A 15,757-nucleotide genomic window follows, 5' to 3' on the forward strand; every position below is an offset into this window, starting at 1 on the left:
AGTTGTACATCATTTTGATTGTAGAGTGATGAGAGAGTGAAGCCTAACAAGAAGAAAACATAGACATCCGAGTTAAACATTATAGTCTTTATATTCATCATAGTCTTTAAATTCTCTATTATATCTTAATAATATTTTTGTTTTATTAATCTTTATTGTATTTTTACACTTCTGCACTTTTAGCACATTTCCCCTGTGCTGCTGTGTCTCTCACGTGGGATCAATAAAGGAACATCTCACCCTATCTTATCTTGAAAAAATAGAGTGAAATCAATAAAGACGGGCAACAGTGTTGGGATAAGGAGCGAAGGGGAGGACATTTACATTAAATTCAAAGTAGTAGTGGTTGTAAAGTTGCAGGAAGTATATATCAGATAGAAATGAAAACACTAGGTCTAACAGGAGGAGGATTCAAGAGCACTGGCAGAAGATATTTGGTCAGTTTCCTAAAGAGAGCAGGACAAACCGGACACTGTTGGAGTTAACCACCACCACTAGATGGCAGTGTTGCAACAGTGAGGATGCCAGCTGCCGTTAAACCCTCAGTAGAAGAAGAAACCAACTCGGCGGTTCCGTGTTCGAACCTGCTGAGTACAAGACTGTGGGCGAGCACTGGTGTTGATATCTGTCAGTGGTAAGATACAAAGAAACAACACATTCTCCACATAAAGCCTAGAATGACAGATAAGAGACCGTGTAAGGTGTGTAATTTCACACGACAGAAGTCCTATGGGTTGGTTGTTCCGTCCTTAGACGAGCTGAAAGCAAAAGGTGAGTTGTCAAAGACTGGCTTTAACTCGTGTCACTGTGTCATTGTAAGGCTTCTAGTTTGATATGTTAAAAAAAAAAAAAAAACACTGCGTATATACAAGAAGACACATTTCTGAGTCAAGTCTGACATTAAAAGTGGAACCCAGCCTCGTGTAGTCTCTTATTTTGGTTACCTGTATTTATCGGTGTGTTTAGTTGTATTGGTTTGTGTGTATCGAAACGTTAAGGGTGCTGTGTGATGTGAAAGCGAAACACAAATGTTATCATATACAAAATGATCTTCAGCACTCTGGTCAGCCCCTAGTGTTGCCGCCATTGGGATTTTTCTGCACAATTGAAGCTCACTTATGATCATGGTCGAGCTGTGTAGCAACATTTTCATCGTGTTCAAACTTGCAGGAACTAAACATGAAAAGTCAGGCAGGAACTCCTTCCTGTGCTGCTCATTCCTGGGATGCTAGTCAGCACTGCAGGCGTTGGCCAGACTATGGCACTCTTCAGGGTGTGTGGCCATTGGAGGAGTGCTTACAGCCTGTGTATTAGATATTATTGATAGATTTAGTATATCTGTAGGGGTCTACTGTTTGATCTTGATAAAGTCCTATCACTACAGGTGACACAGTACCTGCAATGTTCACATTTGAAAAACTTTCATGAAAAAAAAAGAAGTTATAAATTACAACAAGGGGTGACGCAGCACAACCATTCACCTGCACCATACTGTGTGACAAATATGAACAGCTGTGATGGAAGAGGAGGTGACAGCTTGTGGATTGACTTGTTTGAGGTACAGAAGTCATTGGTATGTGCTTGAATCAGCTAAAGATCAGGTGGTGTGTGAGTTGCTATTACATATATATTTAGATTATTTATATTTCTGAATGCTTTGCTATGGTCTATGGCTATATAGTAAAAATGCTTTTAGCATTAAAATTGTCTTTGGGACTGTATATTCTCATAAGATCTGTAAAGTCTATTATTTCTCCGTTCTTCCCACAGGATGTGAGTTTCTCGGCTTCAGCCCCAGTGCCCCGGTCACAGTGGTCCTAGAGGATGATGGGACCATAGTGGAGGATCAGGCCTACTTTTTGTGTTTACCCTTAAACACTAAGTTCATGCTGTTGCATGAAGAAGAGACATGGTCTCCACTTCGTAGGAGTAAGCAAGTTTATTTCTGCCTATGATTTGTCTACAGTCTACTATTCAGGGGAGTGGACTGATTCTTATAATTTAAAATGAAAGTACGGTTGAACAATGTGAAGAAAATAAATAAATAATTCAGATTTTTTGACAGATATTGCACTTTGCCATATTGCAATATCTATATTATTTCAACTATAGGTGTTCCGTTAAAGCTTTGTGTTTTGATACTTATTTACCTTTCATTGTAGTGGATGGTGGCACGGCCTGGATGGCCAGAGATTCTGTGTTGCTGGAGACTGATGCTGTGGACGCCTCTACTGCTGAAGCACCCTGGTTGGACCTTGCTCAGCAGCTGAAGCAGGACCTTGCCAGCATCATCCTCATGTCAGAGGCAGACTTACAGGTAGCAACATTGTTCCTTTATTTCACCAACAGTTTTTACTGTCATGCCTATCCCAGCATACACTGGTGAGAAAACAAGGCTGGTCATATTCTGTAGTTTTCTTATTTTGAACAAATCTCACGGAAACACACAAACTGATTATAAATTGATTCCTCTCTTGTCTTATTCCTTTTTGCCATATACCTCCATTGTTGTGCTAAAATGTTAAAAAAAAAACACATCAGTGAGTCCCACTGGGTGACATATTCCCTCACTAAGATAAACATGGCCACTGTTGGTTATTATTGTCAAACTCGCAAACACTGTCCGCGACTACAAATAGTCCCCAATAACCAGTTAGTCCTGTTTGAGAAATGCACAGTGCCCAGCTGTTAGATAAACTGAAAAATGAAACTCTAGCTTTGCTACACATTTGAATATTTATGTCATCAGTAGGAACCTATGGATTTTGGTCTGAGTGTCACAGACAACAGACAGGGTATGGAAGTGTGAAAGTATTGAGAGTCAAACTAACATTGGTGTTGGCCATATGATTTGCTGACAGTAAGAAAAACATATTGTACAACACCGCCTTATCCTTTACAGCTAAAATATGGAACTTTTACCTTGTGGCAGAAAGCTCTGCTATACTTTTAGCTTTATTGTTCATTCCTTCCTTTTGTTGGATTATTTGTTGTTGCTGTGACTTCGAAGCACTATATAAGCCTACAGTATAGTATATTATTGCTTAAAGTATAATTTGTGTCCCCTGCTGCTCCAGATGTTAGTGGATGCCCCGCGTCCTGAGCTAGCCTTTGCTCTGGGCTTCCAAGAGAAGAAGGCAGAGGATCTCCAGGAGACGCTGCAGAGGGTTTTGGACCGACGAGAGGAGGAGAGACAGTCCAAGGAGTTGCTCCAGCTCTACCTCAAAGCTGCGGACAAAGAGGACAGACAGCTGGAAGAGCCAAGCCAGGGAGGTACGGCTGTGTCATTATGTGGTGGCTTTCATTTTTACAATTTGGTTAAATGGTTGGTAAAATGGTTATCCTAAATAAAGATCTAAGATATTTCATTCTTGGCTTACCCTCTCATAGTTTGGTTTCATAGTTTATACTGTGGCTTTCTGACACAATGTGAACTATGTGATAAGTTGCTACTTTTGGTTAGAAAGTCATTTTTGTCTGTGTATCTCAGCTGGGTTAAAGCATCTCTACAGAAACCTAAGAGTATTTTGCAGTAATACTAGCTCTTAAAGAAAATAAGATGTAATTTTAGAGATATGGTCGCCTTTGGATTATTGCCTCTCCAAATTTATTACAGCGTCTTTTAAGGGAGCCAATAGTCTGTTGGATAGAAAGTCTCAAGCAGCCCTCAAGAGCCTGTTGATAACATAAAAATCCCTGTTCTCTTTTCTTTCATTTGATTTTAAGCATTATTGTAATGTTTAGGTGTTTTAGACTTAAAGTAGTTTAGAATAATAATGTAAAATGTATTTTTATGTAGAATGTTTGCTGTAAACAAAATACAGTCTATGAGTCTTTAATTGCCAGAGGTGCTCATATATTGAATTTCCCTCTGAATAAATAAAGTATGTATCTATATATATTCCTCTATCCTGAAACAATCCAAATTAATAGTTGTGATCAATAAGCATACAGCATCTAGGAAAATAATTAATATTATCCTATGATGGTGTATCCCTGCAGGAAGGTAATCACCCAAAAATAGTTTGTTCTATTGACACTTACAGATAAGAGGAGAGCTGTGCTTGTGCCTTTTGGTCACTAGGTGGAACCATTGTTGCTGCTGAATAATCCCACCTCTTGTAGTGATTTATTATAACTATGCCCTTACGCAACGAATGACCCTGAAACAGAACCCATTTTAATGTGTCAGGGGCTGGAGACGTGGATGTGCCAGACGGGATGGAGGTGGACTCTGCATCTGGATTCATGTCCAGGACACTGATGGTCCTGAAAGGCAAAACAAGCCCAGAGACCAGACTGTCCACTGAAGATCTGCAGGTAGTGCACTCACACTACTGATCCAGCCTTTCTTAAAACATCTGCAGATAAAAAATACCCAAAATATGACCTTTATACATGTATACATACTGTATATAATCAGTTTTCTTAGAACCTCCTAAAAAAAATGTATACAGTAGATTTAGACAGACCTGAGCAACTGAGGTGCATTGACATGTCACAACAATGTGGGGCCAGTATTTAACTGTCCTATACTTCATCATAGTCTTATATAGTTCTTTCTGACACAAGGCTTTTGCTGTAAGATACCCTATCAAGTCTAACAAGCAGCTGTAAAATGTATAATGCAGTTACGTAAAATCGCAAGTCCTGACACACGACTTCCATACTTTATTATTGCACTGTTCTGTTATATAATTCAGAGGCCATTTACTTTAGCTAGAATACAACTCTCATTTGCATAAACAAGGAGAGCAAAATATTAGAAACGCCTTTCAATATAACTCCAGTCCAGTTCACCAACAGCACTAACTACAGCCTGAAGTCAACTCTTCTCCGACACAGTGGCAAGCTTCACAAATTATAGTGTATAGTGTGTTACGGGGCTGTCTGATTGGATTAGTTTGTACAAAAGTGTCACATCTTCACATTTTCAGTGTTTGAAACGAAGCCTCTCCCATGCTTTTTTTTAGATGGTAGTGAGCAGAGGGGTGGAAGCTATGGAGCAGGTGCTGGGCTGGGACAGAACAAAGACGTCGGCACTGCTCCAGGCCTGCAAAGCCGAGCTGACAAAACGTCTCGAGCAGATTCAGGCTGTGCAGTCCATCAGGAGCAACACACTGATGGACAGCAGCCAGCAGTCCAGTGAGAAGAGTGCGGAGCAGGGCATAAAAACGGCAGCCCAAGGCAGCAACTAGGCCGGGGCTTCACCTGAGCAGAGACTGATAAGAATTTACACTACCTGCCTCAGGGTCAGTGGAATGGGATTTATCCTGTGGTACTGATAATATCCATAATGCGGGAATCCATGAATGTTAATGATGTTGATGTTTGCATCACTTTGTCAAACTTGCTAACCACTTGAATGCTTCTGCCCCGAGAGGAAGTTTTGCACAAGTCATGTTTATCAAAGACAGGTCTGCATTAACCACTTGCATCAAATTTCTATTGGCTCCCTATTTTGATGAGTGCCATGCTGTGAAAATAATCTTAGAAAAAAATATTCATGGGAAACTCAAAGCAATAGAGCCAGCTAGCTTAGCGCAGCATAAATACAGGAAATTGTGGGAAACAGCTAACTCTGTCCGAAGGTAACAAATTCTGCCCATCAGCACCTTGTAAGCTCACTACTTAGCACCTTTATATCTTCTTGTATTCTCCACTGGTTGCCTGGCAACCTCACTGTGATGACAAGAGTCCAGGAAGTGCTCGACCAAAACATAGTCCTGCACAAAACCCCCCAGTAAAATTACAGCATGTCGCTTGGTTTTTGATAATTAAACATAAAAGATATAGCATATTAACTAATGAGCTATAGGGGTGATAGTGGTGGATTTTGGGATCTTCAGACAAAACCAGGCTTGCTGTTTCCAGTCTTTATGTTAAGCTATGCTGCTGGCTTCAGCTTCATATTTAAGTGCACAGATATGAGAGTGGAATCAATCTTCTCATTTAACTGTTATGTGTAATTATCGCCTTATGGTTAAACTGTTACTGTTGAATCAGCTTCCCAGTATTGTTTGCATTCTGCTATCCATTTAAACACTGCCACGTAAGACAGAAGCTGTGCACTCCATTCTATGTTATGTTATGATAAGTAAGAAAATATATAGTTTGAACTAGCAACGGAAACCCTGTGGATCTCCAGCATATGGTGAGGGACAAAATATATAATTTTTTGTCTGTTTTACATTTTACATGTGCTATCACTGAAATTACATTTACATCCTTAATATATGGGCTCTTTGCTCTTTTGGGAAGTTTAGAGTAGCAGTGTGTTCTTATCAGGTTGATGCTGCACCTCATAACTTGTTCCTGCTTGTTCTCATCCTCAGTGACTACTGCAAAAAGTGTTCAAATATGATGTTCCCAGTACAGTGCCATAGTTTTATAGTCCACCAGTAGACTCTTAATGTGAAGCAATTTATAAGTTGTGATGAAAACACCGTAATATAATAACAGGTTTCCCTTTAGTGAACTTAAACATTTTTATAAATATACGCTTGCCTACATATGGCTTTTTTCTTTCTGTTTTTTACCACAGTCTTCATGTATGTGCACCTTGGTGTGAAATGTCACCATTAACTGGTGTGTCACCATTTGGGGAATCACTACATTGAAGGTAAAAGTACCATTATATGATGAACGCAGAAACTATCCACCCCAGACACAATGCCATAGTAACTTGTACTGCACCAAATTACAGAGAGAAATGTTCTTTCTGAGATATATGCAAATGCTGACATGGACCAAATAGATTTGTGTAAAAGATGTGTTTGCATTAGTAACTACATCTTTTTGAATGGGATACACAGATCATTATTCTAAAAATAAAAAGTCTGACCATTTAAGATGTATATCACTTCATACATGCAAGCCTCATTGAGCACATTATGGATGACCTTATGGGTAATAATGACATAGCTTCATCCTTGAGTTACATAGAACCAATATTTCTGGATGAGAGCTCATTTAAGACAATCTATTATATACTGTTATTGAAGTTATGTTTCAGTCTGGTGGCTGTGATGTAAGACAGTGTGTACAATGTATGCAGGTCTCTGACTCATAGGTCATGTGGATGATAGCCTTTGTCATGCCTGTCATCTCATCCCCTATCGCTTGAACATGGACATAAATGATGGTGGATCTGAATTTGCAGAAGGTTCATCTTTTTGTGTTGTGGTGAGATTGAGTTGTCACTACTGGCTTGTACTTTTAGTAGATACAGAGAAAGTGGGAAGATCTGTTTACTCAGTGTTTTGTGTATGTTCTAAACTGAGATTGACTCTCGGCACATTGCGAGGTTTCACCAAAAGTAACCTCTCACTATTCTTTATTTTAAACCCCTGTAAGAATTATCTTGTGAGTTCCCCAACACATTTGCATTTTGTATTTAATTTAATCATGTACGTCAAATGTTACAAAAGGAAGTTGTATGTAAAGTATGTGATTTAAGGTGCCCTTTATAAACATGTTGGTACGAGGGATTTTCTAAAATAAACCAGCCCTCAAACTTTTGAAAGAGCTGTTGCTCCACCTTTTTTTATTGCTGTATATTATATGCATGTAGAATTATGCACTGACAAATATCACATTCGGTATTCTTGAGACTCCACTTCCTCTTAAGACTTAACCAAAAGCCGAGCATTGTGTAGTGAGAAAGAACTTTTGGTCGTAAAAATAAAATGTAAATACCCTAAAGTACTGATTAACAAATGCTTTTCCATAGTCAGAAATAACAGACAAATATTTTTAACACAGTGAACCTCCTTTTATATTTCCCTTTTCACATACAGTAAGTTCAAGCTAGAGATGCAGGGTTGTCAACAAAATAGTGATGGGCATATTAGCTGTAAGCCTATTGGCTGCATGCTGCCGCCAGATATTTTCCAACTGTTGGTTAATGGGTTTCATAGTGTGCGTAATTCCTGTGGAATTGGCTCCAACTAGGCTGAACAGTTAGGAGTGAGTGGGCAACGGGAGCAGTCGATTGTGCTTTCATGTGTCACGCTGTCTTGGTGGATTAGATTATGAGTTAACAGCGCACAGGCAACAACTGCAGGTTTGCTCTGTAAGCACTCAGTTGCCCTGAGGACTGTCTGGGCTTTTCATGGTGGAAACAAATCTTATCCCATATGGTCAGATGACTTTCAGAGAACACATATCCACCCAAGACCTTACGATGCTGTTGGTTTGCAAATGCCGAGGTGATGTATGGGTCAGTACGTACCTTGTTTTGGTACATTGTGGTGGCCTTCAAAGTACAACGTATGTAGTACAGTTCAGTTAAAGTTAATGAGGTTTTAAAAAAGTCACGAGTTCACAGAAAAGTGGCGTTTGCTTAATTGTAAGAGACAAGGAAAAAAAACTGAAACAGTACAAATAAATCAACACAAGTGCGTTTCTTTCTCACATCCACACAGACAGGCGTGCTCTTTTGCCCCACTTGTGGGGCACAGATGGAGGAAACGTTAGTGAGTGAATGCAAAAGTGTCAAATGAGAGGCAATTTCATGGGACTGAAGAACCCTATAATGACTGTTTTGATAGAGGAGTAGAGCTACGATTGCTGAGAACAAGCTGCATAATGTATGAAGGTTAAACGTCTAGCATTCACTGCTTCTTAGACCAGACTGACAAACTGGAATACTTCACAGAATTAATTTATTATTTCTGCCTGAGCATTAAAATGTGTTTCTGTCTTAAGCTAGAAAAGAGCAGATTGGTTTGCATTCAGCTACAGTGGTTTGAGGAATACTTTATTTTCTTTGATTAAAATGCATGTCACATATGGCTGGTTGCATTTTATGGTCACAAAACATTTACAGTATTTTAATGAACTTTTTTTCTAAATTAATAAGTCAAAGTGTCTTTTGAGTCATTTGCACAATTAACAAAACAATAAAACAGAATACAAAGTGATTAAGAGAGGATTGTGCTGGTGAGATTATAGCAGTATCTCGAAATTTACAAAGAATGAAGGATTAGAAATTTGTCATGATCAAAAAATATTTAAAAAATTATGGTTGTGTTAAGTTGCCACTTCAAAGTTACTGTGTAAACTACACATACAATGTTCATGTCAACAAGCCATTAGTCTTTAGTTAATATGAGAGACTCAGCCTTGTTACTGATGTACTTGATCTTCCATCCCTTGTTTTTCCCACTAGCGTCAGATCTGAAGGCAAGATGGACCTGGTAACTTCCTGTGTCAATGCGACCTGGTGGCACTGGTCCACAGAAGGGTCCATACTCTTGTCCAGCTGTTGAAATCTTGTAAAAGAGGGACATCAATTAAAAAACAGAAATGTTGATTCATTAAATGCCTGAATGATTTATGTATGGCCAAACTTAAATATGCAGGAAACGGCATGCCCATACAGTATATCACCCAAGGACGACAAGTCTGTAATATACTGCCTCCACAAGCATGAGGACGAATACATTGCCTATTTATCTCCCTGTGTGTTACATTCTGAAGTCACATGACTGACCTTCAACATATCGTACGGACAAGGGACCTCTGGATGTCCCTCTATGTCAAAGGGTTCCAGGAAGTCCAGGATTATTCTGTAGCCCTCTGGCAGACGGATGGTGTGGTCACACTGAGTCATGGGTGGGTAGGGACTCGGGTAGCCCGGACTGGTCAGAAACCCGGACAGCGAGGTCAACACCTGGCTGCTGCATGGCACTGTAGGGAATACTCACAGTCATTTAGATCCCACTTAAACACAGCAGGCTTGTTTTAGATATTTTGTCCAGTCCTTAGTGTTCAAAGCTCTTGTATATAAATTTGAATACTGAGGAACAAGTCTAATGTTCTATCTGTAGGCCTGCTTTATGGATCATAAAGCACTGACTATAAAAAAAGTTTTTTGATGAGAAGAAAAACATTTTTTTTACTTCAATTGAGACATTTTCTGGCACCATAAATGATGGGATTAATTTAGGTTTGCGTTATTGCCCCGGCAAGTGTTCAGATGCTGTTACGGAGAAAAACAAATGAGTATCGCAAAGAGGCTGAGTTGCTGTAATTCATATAATTAGTGCAATCTGTAGGCAGATAATCATTTTTGCCTATTCATTGCATGATTTGTTTTGTCACCCTTTTTCCGCTGGCAAAGAAAAATAATTTAAGGCACATCACTAGTAATTGTGATTAATTACCTCATGTCAGTACACTATTAGTGCTGCACACAGGTATCAATTTTTAATGCCATTTTGAAGTTGCTTTTCCCTAAGGAATCGACAGTAATTAACCTAGCCTTACACCAGCTGGCAGAGATCAACTACTTTATGCATCAGTATGCACAGGCCAGCTATGATGGAATGAAATCCAGTCTAGAACAATATCAACCGTGCGCCCTGTGTGAAATATCAGAAAATTGTTTTCTGAAGATTTGTTCTGCACTATTGTCAAATATGGAGAACAATTTGAAATACAGATGGCCCTTTCCTCCTATACGTATGTGTAGTCGTATGTTTACAGCCCAACAATTTTATCTAATTTTCATCAAGCAAAGTCTGAAATTAACAGCAATTTTCCAATACCATATTGACAAATGTGCCAACTGAAAGGTTTGTCCGTTATTGGATTATATCATGAACAAATGCTGAGGAATTCAAACGTGTTGAAGCCAAATGCATTAAACAGAAGTCAATGGGCACTAATGGAAATTACTTTGCTTGATTGCCATCGATATCTGCTGTGTCTGGTAGTGGGGAGCTGAGCAGCAGCGTATTTAGCTTGAGAAACATCATATACCGTATTTACGCAGATCAATATACAGTCAAACGCTGTGTGCCAAGCTCTTAGCACTGCACCTCACTACACAGCTTTTGACGCACTTTGACAGAGCTCAGATGAACATGCCCCTTGAGCTTTAGTCTGCGTGGCTCTTACTTGTGCAGGATCTTTTGTTGTCATGGAGAAGGTATCCTTGTCTGCACGTGCAGTAATATCCACCAATGTAATTGTGGCAAAAATGATCACACACTCTCTCCCCATCTATCTTGGATAGGCACTCGTTGATGTCTGTTGGAGAGTGAAGGGTTAGAGAGTGAAACACAACACAGTAATGTATTTTTCTGTACATGAGCATTCTTTAAATGGGGAAAGCCTTTACATGAATGTCTAGTAAATCCTCAATGTGCCTCAAGTCAAATCAAATAATGTATGATATTTTTTTTCACTTTGTATCTTTCTTGGGTGTATATATCACCACTGCTTTTACAAGTTAAGCAGACACTAAATTAGTCTTGTTTGTCTTAACTCTAGATCACACAATAATGAAAAAACAAAATGATGACTACTCGTTGCCAGCTTAAATAAGGCTCCGAACTCTGATCGTTACATCCAATTAAAACAAGAGTTTAAATTGGAAAAGTATTAATTGCATGAAAACAGAAGTTGTCTTTTTTTTTTTTTTACTTAAGAGTCATCAACAGTTCCCAGAATCTGGGAGATAAAAAAAAGGGTCTGACTGTGATGATCTGGGAGTCACATATTTTGTCCGAATGTAACGACACAAGGGCAGTGAGAGATAGGAACTACCAATTACACTTCAAATCTAAGTTTAAATAACTTGCGATATTACATTTGCATAAGCTGACAGTTATATGTAAATTAAGAGCCTTCTAGTAACATTGCACTTCATTCCAATGTGTGCCTTTATTTTGTCACCGTATTTATGTAATTTAGAATATTTCTGGGTATACATGCAATCATATAATCCTGCTATTGTTTCTCTAGCAATTCCATTTCACATTGCTTGGTGTAATTACACTGCCAAAAATATATCTGCCTTCTGGCAACAAATGTCACTATTTTGTATCACCTTCTGAGGTGTAAAATGCTTGGAAGCCTGTGAATCGGCCCTCGTTAGAGTAGTCACTCCTAAAGACCACTGACATGACGTTCCCGGCTGACAGGATGACTGTGTTCCTCGGGGTGCTTTCATAGTTCTTCTCTTCCTCACCGCAGAACCGCAAGGTCTCATTCCCCTCTGCCAAAACCTGGTGTGACAAGGTCAGAGGACTTTGAGTGAGCAAGTTACAAACTCCAGTGCAGATAATGGGAGTTGGAGTTTCTCCAGCATGTACCTGGATGTAGTCATATTCACACTGGTTTGAGGGTTCCATGCTGAAGTGGCTGAAGTAGAGTTTGACCCTGTGGCCGTCTGGGACAGTGATGTTCCACACTATGTGCAGGTTATCAGGGTATAGCTGGGGGAAGTTGGGGGAGGTGAAGCTGCCATATAACCCTGTCATTTCCACACTCAGCGAGACATGGAGGAGGGAAAATAAGACAAATACAGAGCACCCACTGGGCAAAATTAGGTGTGATGGCAGTAGTTTCAAGGATTATTTTGCACAAATAAATGCTAACTGACACTCACCCGGTCATGTTGGTTTAACAGTCCCCAGATATTTTGCCTGTTTTGGAACGGTTCATTCTCAGCGATCTGAGGGTAAATGAACCCGGCTGGCCGACATTTAGGTAAACAAAGTGACACAGCCACATGATCAGTTTGTCATCGTTACCCACCTCCCTCGGTCACAGAAATCTATCAAACTCATAAATGTCAGAATAATTTATATTCATTCTGTCAAACTAATTTTCTTTTTGCTTTATTACCCAGTCATCTTTTACCAGTGGTAATTGATAGTTTACATGAAGATGACACAAACTACTATTTATTTTAAATCAACTGCATTCACCAAACACAGGAAGGAAGACATGTGGTTGTCCAGATCATCAAACTAGATTTAAAAAAATATATTTTCTGAGGTTTTTGTCACATTTGATTGGTAAAATATTTTAATTTTAACTTAAAGCCTAAAAAAATAAACATACCCGAACATTTAGGAGCCAGGGCCTTTTTGCACCTTAACAAAAGGGACACTAACCCACCAGGGTAACGGTCATCCACTAATCACGGTTTGATCCCTGGCCCCTCCTGTCCATGTGTTGAAGTGTCCTTGGGCAAGACACTTAAACCCAAATTGCATGGCAGCTCTGTTGCCATCGCTGTGTGTGTGAATGAGAGACAAATTGTCAACCGCTTTGTAAGGTAGAAAAACGCTATGTAAGTGCAGTCAATTTACCATAATTACTGTATCAGGGACAAAACAGTGAATGAAACCAGACTGCATCATGCTTTTTTTGGTTGTTTTTTTACACATCTGCACTGTGCCCAATGTTTTAGGGTCAAACTTGATTACAAATGCTTTTGTAATGAGGGAATCGCAGAGTAGTCATGCTTTCTGTTTTGATGGAATATAGATATTGAAGTTATTCATACATAATGGGGCCTTTCAACCAGCAACAGTATGAAGTAAGCTTGTAATAACCAACCCCTATTTTCCCTAACACTAAAGCACTAATGGCTAGTATTTGATGTGAATTACAATAATTATCGACATAAACATCAATGTTAATTTCCCTTTGCAAACGACCTCTCTGATGGTACTCTTTTTAAATGGTGCCATAACCTTTTCCTTTTCGTCTGATTGTGAGCTGGTGGGATGTTGAGCCACAGTATGGCAGATGTTCTCCTCTTGGATATCGTCCAGGTGCCACTCAGGGCTTTGATGTGCCACTATGATGCATCAACAGAAATGACACCCCCGACACTAAATGTAAGCCTCCCTGGAAAATGTAACTTCATCATTAAAAAAAACTACTAATAATGACTGCGGTTCTCTGTGAGTCATTCTGACTGAAGGGTCTCATTTCCGTTGCCTCTGGGAGTGTAAATTAATTTCAAGCTTCTGGGCCTTTATTTCCTGAGCACTCAGTGGGATCTTCCAGGTGAAAATAGAGAAAGATCCTGGGCCTTTTCCGCCTAGGTTTAACCTCCAAGGAGCTGAATCACCCCTTATAACACTACAAACTTTCTGACAGACTTCTTCGTGGCCTCAAGTGCATTTTGCTCATTTGATTTAAAGATATCTCCCCCAGTTTTACTCTTTGGCACAGACTTCTTTAAACTCTTGCATGAAAGAATATGTGCTGTTTTACAAAGGGAATGACAGACTGTTCTAAGCTTTTGGCCATGTCCTTCATGACTTACTGTACCTGCAGACTTGAAAATTGTAAGGGGTCAGTGCCCTTTGAGTTGAAACCTACTCCTTATATATTTTACCTACTAATTTATGCAAGGACAATATTTGGTTAAGAGCATAACTGCCTCCAGGGGCCGCTAGTGGGTTTTTTAGACTTTTATTTTGAAATGTAATACACCTTTTAATGTTTTTTCCTGCTCATACATATGAAACAATGCTTGCAAGCTGTATTTTATTGGGTAAATTTTAAATAACACTTACATAAAATATTATTTGTTATTTAAATATTCTTTAGGTACACAACAAAATAAATCCCCACCCAGCCCACAACCAATCTCTTTTCCTTTCCCACAGAAATTCTGACTAGCTAGTCATAATCCTCTTTTGTAGCTTCACTACATGTATATGCATGGCAATCCCTCCCAGACCTCACAATTAATGACTGCCTGGGTGCTGGAACTGGAGACTGGATGTGACTCAGTGGTACCTCATTAAGTTTCGGGTGTTCATTCATGGCTGGCTGCAGCACACGCTGCTTACAAGGGAGGACTAATGACGCAGCTTGCACCTTGATTCTAGGTCTGTCGTCGTTTTCTTCCCCCATCCTAGCCCTCTATAGTGTGCAGTTTTGGGACTGGAACCTGTGTTGGGTTTGACCTCAGCTCTGTCAGTGCTGAAACCATCTCCTGCTCATCAGCCTTGCTTGCCATGAGCGGCTCCATTTTATTTGTTCCCTTTGTCTGAATGCCTTAAGGACTGTAGGTTCCATAATCTCGCTTCTCATCTCATTGTTTCTCCTATATAAGTTGAATACTGACTGGTATGTGCACTGAAGGGTTCTTATCATCTGATTTACTACACGATGGGGAGTGTATGATCATTGCCCCTCACTAAGTATATAGTCTGCTAAATAACTAGGTCTATGGTTAATGCGTCTTTGATGAACTGTAGGTTCCTCTGCAGGCTCATGCTGATTCCTAGAAACCATCTTCACTGTGGCAGTCTCCAATATCGGGCCTGAAGGACCAGTTGAAAGAAAGTCTTAGGAGCTGACTCCCTATAACCTTTCAATTTTCTAGTTATTTCAGAGTTATAGTTTTTATTATAGCCACGTTGTTTTCCAGGATATTAACTGAATACTGTTGCCACACCAATAAACACACTCCACTTGTCCACCAGTGTATGGTTCTATATAAAAGAACAGATAAGCAGAGCTATAAAGCATATTCAGCCAAAAGTAAATAAACGCTAATAATAATCAAATCTCCATATTTACACAATGGCTATAGATAAACATACTCAGTAGAAAATTAGTTGACAACTTAAACATTTCACTTCAAAATATATAACAGCTTCTATCACTTTTGCAGCAGTTAATATAGGAAATAAAAACTATGAAATAAAACATTTAATAAATGCAGCATTTGTTACTGTTCTAATTTAAACTACCATAATAAAGTGGGAAGGACAGCATACTGAATATTGTTAGTCTTCCAAAAACAGAGAATAAAAAATACCATTAATAATAGAAAAGGTTTGACACTGATAAATAGCTTTGTATAAAAGCATGCAAAAGATTTGATGTCATGACATGAGTACTTATTATGGGTATGATGGATCATAAATGGGCCATGAATCCTATTTTCTAATCACAACATTATTTATTTTATTATCGCTTTTACCCAAAA

General features: G+C 39.2%; 2 protein-coding genes across 2 annotated transcripts; one reads left to right on the forward strand and one right to left on the reverse strand.

Annotated features, from left to right (window-relative positions):
• Nucleotides 1-559: 559 nt before the first annotated feature.
• dffa (DNA fragmentation factor, alpha polypeptide) lies at nt 560-7,525 on the forward strand. Its single transcript, XM_051425446.1, has 6 exons — nt 560-771; nt 1,771-1,929; nt 2,163-2,317; nt 3,078-3,273; nt 4,193-4,320; nt 4,974-7,525. Exons 1-6 carry the CDS (start codon nt 678-680, stop codon nt 5,196-5,198), a joined length of 957 nt encoding a protein of 318 aa, XP_051281406.1. The 5' UTR covers nt 560-677; the 3' UTR covers nt 5,199-7,525.
• Nucleotides 7,526-8,740: 1,215 nt separating this feature from the next.
• Nucleotides 8,741-12,522, reverse strand: masp2 (MBL associated serine protease 2). The gene is made up of 6 exons (XM_051425448.1): nt 12,401-12,522; nt 12,105-12,327; nt 11,840-12,017; nt 10,906-11,037; nt 9,497-9,693; nt 8,741-9,275 (listed from the first exon to the last, which is right to left on the reverse strand). Exons 1-6 carry the CDS (start codon nt 12,406-12,408, stop codon nt 9,096-9,098), a joined length of 918 nt encoding a protein of 305 aa, XP_051281408.1. The 5' UTR covers nt 12,409-12,522; the 3' UTR covers nt 8,741-9,095.
• Between the last annotated feature and the right edge of the window lie 3,235 nt (nt 12,523-15,757).

This window comes from Dicentrarchus labrax, unplaced genomic scaffold (assembly GCF_905237075.1).
Source record: "Dicentrarchus labrax unplaced genomic scaffold, dlabrax2021, whole genome shotgun sequence".
Taxonomy (NCBI): Eukaryota; Metazoa; Chordata; class Actinopteri; family Moronidae; genus Dicentrarchus; species Dicentrarchus labrax.